General features: G+C 42.2%; 1 protein-coding gene across 1 annotated transcript in view; it reads right to left on the bottom strand.

Moving 5' to 3' along the window:
- Positions 1–2,138: 2,138 nt before the first annotated feature.
- The window catches only part of UMPS (uridine monophosphate synthetase), a 42,940-nt gene continuing 39,065 nt past the window's right edge, over positions 2,139–6,013 (bottom strand). The window contains exon 6 of the mRNA XM_045502347.1: positions 2,139–3,086. Coding sequence (XP_045358303.1) covers positions 3,025–3,086 — 62 coding nt within the window. The 3' untranslated portion in view covers positions 2,139–3,024. The remainder of the gene's footprint in view (positions 3,087–6,013) is intronic.

Genomic DNA, 6,013 nt, shown 5'->3' with positions numbered 1-6,013 from the left:
TCCCAACCAGGCCTAAAGCACAAAACCCATTTCAGCTTTTTTTTTTTCCCTGTAGACCCCTGAAGTTCCCTTAGGTTCCCATATCTGAGATAGAAGGGACCTGACAAATTATCTGATCCTATCCCCTATTTATGTAAGAGGAAGCTGTGAGAGAGGGGCAGTTGCTTGCCCAGACACGTGTCAGGAGGTCAGCTGATGACAGCCAGAGTGTTGGCCTCCTAATACCTGCTCTTTCTTGTAGGATGTCTTTCACTGACCAGTTTTTTTTGCTCTTGGCATCACTTCAGGGCTATTAGGCTTTCATTCCAAATTCATCTGTTCTCAGCCTTGAACCAAATTCCCCTTCCTTCATTTTTAAAAAATGTTTATTATTTATTTTTGAGAGAGAGAGTGCACACGCATGCGAGCTAGGGAGGGGCAGAGAGAGAGAGGGGGACAGAGGATCGGAAGGGGGGTCTGCTCTGACAGCGGCCAGCCGGATGTGGGGCTCGAACTCATCAACTGTGAGATCATGACCTGAGCTGAAGTTGGACACTCAATCGACTGAGTCACCAGGGCGCCCTGTACCATTCTTTCATTTTGGCAAACACTAAGACAAGCGTCTGTCAGTAAATAGGGCCTATCACCTGGGGAAAATATGGACGGATTCTGAGTTTCCTTTGTTCTGTGTAGTTAGGATGAAACAGAGGCCTCGTGACTTGGTGAAGCTGCCTTTTTGTAGTAAATCCAAGTGTAAATAAATATATAAAATAGATAAATAAAATGGTGACTTTGAGATTCTAAATTGAGAAAAATATGATTTTGGAAGAAATTGGGTTTCTCTTCTGTTCAATTGTGGTTTCCTGGCGACAATCATCAACTTATTGAAAGTCTTATTTTCTATCAGGCAGTTCTGTAAGGGCACTCAGTTCCTGAGCCACACACTCTAAAGGATTACTTGTTCCTGGCGTCCACCTGACAGAGAAGTTAGGTCTATTTCATCTGTGACACCCACCGCTAGTGTGGGAGCCAGCTGCTCACAGCGCCCTGCTGCCCCCTGCCGGAAGCTCCTGGGACTAGCTATTTGGAGACCTAACTACTGACATTCTGACCCACTCCATGATTCTTTTTTTTTTTTTTTTTTGTAATGTTTATTTATTTTTGAGAGAGAGAGCATGAGCAGGGGAGGGGCAGAGAGAGAGCAAGACACAGAATCAGAAGCAGGCTCCAGGTTCTGAGCTTGCAGCACAGAGCCTGACGTGGGGCTTGAACCCACAAACTGTGAGAACATGACCTGAGCCGAAGTTGGAGGCTCTACTGACTGGGCCACCCAGGCGCCCCCCAATTTGTGATTCTTATTCCTTTCCTTAGGCGGTGTGTCCATGCTGGTACCCTGCCCCGCCCCCACACATAGGCGTCACCACCAGCACTCCTCGATTAATACAAATAATGGAGCAGGAGCTGGGGGTGGGCAGATGGTCACTGCCCTTTTGCCATTGCTGCGAAAGCACACAGATGCGAGTTCTCATGATTGCAGAGGGACCTGCAAAGAGCACCTGGCAGTCTCTGGAAAAGCTTCTCCTGGTATCTGGTTGGAAAGATGGTCAGGGATGCACTTGTTGGAAAGGAGGGGTGGGGGCTATTTGCCTTTGTAATTAATCTATACTGACTTAATATAGGTTTTTAAATGGTGCTTATCTTTATTGACTGATTTTAAACAACTTTTTATAATCACAAAGTAATGCATGGAAAAGATGGAAAAATATAAAGATATCATAGAGAATCTTTTATAATTATACCAAGCAGGGGTAACTACTCCAGCTTTTTGTGTATGACTTCAGTCTTTTTCTGTGTGTGTGTGTGTGTGTGTGTGTAAAATTTTCACCAAATTAGGATTCAACTATTGCCCTCTTTAATGTTTGTTTATTTATTTGGGGGAGAGAGAGAGGATCTGAAGAAGTTCTGTGCTGACAGCAGAGAGCCTGATGCTGGTCTCAAACCCATGAACCATAAGATCATGCCCTGAGCTGCAGCTGGACACTTAACCGACTGAGCCACCCAGGTGCCCCAACTATTACCCTCTTTAAAAGAACCAGGGATCCTCATTCCACTTGTTTGACTAGTTCTTAAAGTAACTAACAGCCACCTCTTTGGGGGAAGAGAGATGTTTTTTTTTTTTAATTTGTTTAATTAGGACCAAAGCTTGAGGTTCATTATCATTAAACTGTTGGGCTGGGTTACAGGTAACAACAAACAGATGGGGAAATGGGAAGGGGGAAGGGGTCTTTTATCTCTGCTCCAGTAGCACCTATTAACTGGCTGGCTCCTCCCTCTCTTGAGAGGGCTTCTAGTGTGTTGGCTCCTGCCTGCTTCAGAGAAGGGCCATCCTGGGGCACTAGGCCGCTGGTGGGTGCTTTGTGACTGGCTGAGAGGGGCAGTGGTGAAGAGGAGGAAGCTGGCAGTGCTCAGATGAAACTCAGGAGGAGGTAAGTGTTGGACCTGTGTCTGAGGCACCAAGGAATGCTGGGTGGTGCGTGTTGGGCCAGCACTGAAAATGCAGACCGGGAGCAAGGGCCGAGCAGTTTCTCTGCTTAGGCTTGTCTCGTAGCTGCACTCCAACAGCTGTGGCTTTTAGCATGGCTGGGAATGAGACCTTCTGGTCCCTCTCATTCGGGGCAGTGGGCTGAGGCCTTCGGTTTCTCCCACCTGGCTTCTGTCCTCCCCCCACTCAGGGTTCCCGACGTCTTAGGACCTGGCTCCATTCAGGCCTTAGCCCCTCCAGGGAGGATGGGAAGTGGAGGGGGAGGAGAGATGGGGAGACATGGTGGTGTTGGCAGGGAGAGCCGTGTCTGTAGAGCCCCCCTTCTCAGCTCCCAAGGCCCCTCCTGGTGAGGTCGCGTTTGTGCGAGGAACTCTTGGATGGTCACCGCCCATCAGCCTGTCTGACAGCAGCCTCTGAGATGGTTGGGTGATGTGTCCCAGTGAGAAGGTCTTCATATCCAATTTATTTCTCTTAAGAGTTCAATGCCAGGAAGTTCTGATGCTTCATTTTGTCATATGATGGGACCTGGTCTGTCTGGATATCTTGATTGTCAGGAAGCTGGAAACTAAATGCAACAAAATATAACCTGCCTCTGGTTCTTATTGAGATCCTTGACCTCTTCCCTGAACTGTCTTCTCTGCTGCCCCCTCCTCACACCTTTCCTCCCTCCACACACACTTTTGGATCCTTCTGACCATGTCCCTCTGTGTCATTTCTTCATCTGAAGAGCCTCACACCTTGGTGCATAAATGCAAGATCTAACCTGTAAGTAACCATAAGCCCTAACTTTCTAGGATAGGAGGATACTTTACTTTTTTGTTCTGGTGACTACTACTGACCCCTTGTCAGAATAATGCATATAAAATATATAAATAGGTAACATATAAAGAAGTCTGGACCTACTTCTCAGGGCAACTGGTTACCATTTACCATCTTCGTTTGACTCCAGAAACACCCTGGAAGGCTCACCAATTAAAACTTCATTGGTCTTAACCTGCTTCAGATAGCAAACCCCTGAGACTAACAGCAGCCTCTCCTCATTTGATACTCACAATAGGCCCACATGGTGTTCAGGGAAGGCATTTCCTCATTTTACAAAAGAGGAAATTGAGGTCAGTCACCCCTGGGGCGAGTGTTAGACCCCAGCTCAGGGACCCCTTCTCTGGTTTGATGATTTTCCATCCATACTGCACCTTCTGGAAAATGTGTGACTGGCTTCTTATCCTAGAGCTCACATATAAGTGAAATCATATGGTATTTGTCTTTTTTTACTTATTTCACTTAGCACGATACCCTCTAGATCCATCCATGTTGTCACAAATGGCAAGATCTCATTCTTTTTAATGGCTGAGTAATATCCCACTGTATATATGTGTGTGTGTGTGTGTGTGTGCGCGCGCACACCATATCTTCTTTATCCATTCATCTATCAATGGATTCTTGGGCTGCTTCCATAACATGGCTATTGTAAATGCTGCAGCAAACATAGAGATCCATATATATTTTTAAATTAATGTTGTCATTTTCTTTACATAGATTTCCAGAAGTGGAATTACTGGATTATATGATATTTCCTTTTTTTCTTTTTTTTTTTTTTTTTTTTTTTGAGGAATCACCATTCAGTTTTCCATAGTGGCTGCACTAGTTTGCATTCCCACCAACAGTGCACAAAGTTTCACTTTTCTCCCCATTCTCACCAACACTTGTTATTTCTCATCTTTTTGATACTAACCACTCTTATAGGTATGAAGTGACACCTCATTGTGGTTTTTATTTGCATTTCCCTGATGTTTAGTGATGTTGAGCATCTTTTCATGTGTCTGTTAGCCATCTGTGTGTCTTCTTTGGAAAATGTCTATTCAGGGCTTCTGTCCATTTTTTAATCAAGTGTTTTTTTCTTGGTATTTAGTTGTATGAGTTCTTAATATATTTTGTATATTAACCCCTTATCAGATATATCATTTGCAAATACTTTCTCTTATTCAGTAGGTTGCCTTTTCGTTTTGTTGATGGTTTCCTTTGCCATGCAAAATCTTTTTATTTTGGTGTAGTCCCAATAGTTCATATTTGCGTTTCTTTCCCTTGCCAGAGGAGACCTCGATGAATAGGTTGCTAAAGGCAGTGTCCAAGAGATTACTGCCTATGTTTTCTTTTAGAAGTTGTATGGTTTCAGATGTCACGTTTGGGTTTTTAACCCTTCTTGAGTTCATTTTTGGGTATGGTGGAAGAATGTGGTCCAGTATCATTCATTTGCATGGAGCTGTTTTCCCAACACCACCTATTGAAAAGACTCCTTTCCCCATCATATACTCTTGTCTCCTTTGTTGTAGATTAATTGATAATATAGGTGTGGGTTTATTTCTGGGCTCTCTATCCTCACATATCCATTGATCTATGTGTCTGCATTTGTGGCAGAGCCCTACCATTTTGATTACTACAGTGCTGTAGTATGTCTTGAAATCTGAGATTGTGATACCTCCAACTTTGTCCTTTTTCAAGATTGCTTTGGCTATTCAGGGTCTTTGGTTTCACAAAAATTTTAGGATTTTGATAAAATTTGGTATTTTGATAGAGATTGCTTTGGGTGGTATGAACATTATAATGATATTAATTGTCCCAAACCATGATCATATAATAGTTTTTCATTGGTTTGTGTCAAAATCTTTAATTTCTTTCATCAGTGTCTTACAGTTTTCAGAATACAGGCCTTTCACTTCCTTAAATTTATTCCTAGGTATTTAATTTGTTTTGGTGTAATTGTAAATTTTCCTTAATTTCTCTTTCTGCTACTTCATTATTAGTGTATACAAATGCAACAGATTTCTGTGCCTTAATTTTGTATCCTTCAACCTTACTGAATTCATTTATCAATTCTAGTAGTTTTTTTGGTGGAGTCTTTAGGGTTTTCTACATTTAAGTATTGTGTCATCTGCAAAGAGTGAGGTTTACTTCTTCCTTACCATCTTGGATGCCTTTTATTTCTTGTCTGATTGTTGTGGCTAGGACTTCCAGTACTATGTCGAATAAAAGTGGTGAGAGTGGACATCCTTGTCTTCTTCCTGACCTTAGAGGAAAAGCTTTCCATTTTTCAACATTGAGTGTGATGTTAGCTGTATGTTTTTCATATAGAGCCTTTGTTATGTTTAAGTATGTTCCCACTAAACCTACTTTGTTGAAAATTTTATGAATGGATGTATTTTGTCAAATGCTTTTTCCGTATCTACTAAGATGATCATATGTTTTTTATCTTTCCTCTTGTTAATGTGATATATCATGTTGGTAGATTTGTGAATATTGAACAACTCTTGCATCCTTGGACTGAATTCCACTTGATCATGGTGAATGGTATATTTTAAGAATTGTTGAATTCATTTTGCTAATATTTTGTTGAGAATTTTGCATCTATTTTCATTTAAGATATTGGCCTGTGGGTGTTTTTGTTTTTGTTTTGGATTAGGGCACTGTCTTTGTCTGGTTTGGGTATCTGGGTAA

Source organism: Leopardus geoffroyi, chromosome C2 (assembly GCF_018350155.1).
Source record: "Leopardus geoffroyi isolate Oge1 chromosome C2, O.geoffroyi_Oge1_pat1.0, whole genome shotgun sequence".
NCBI lineage: Eukaryota > Metazoa > Chordata > Mammalia > Carnivora > Felidae > Leopardus > Leopardus geoffroyi.
The sequence above is the reverse complement of the archived record's forward strand: the minus strand, read 5'-3'. Positions and strand labels throughout refer to the sequence as shown.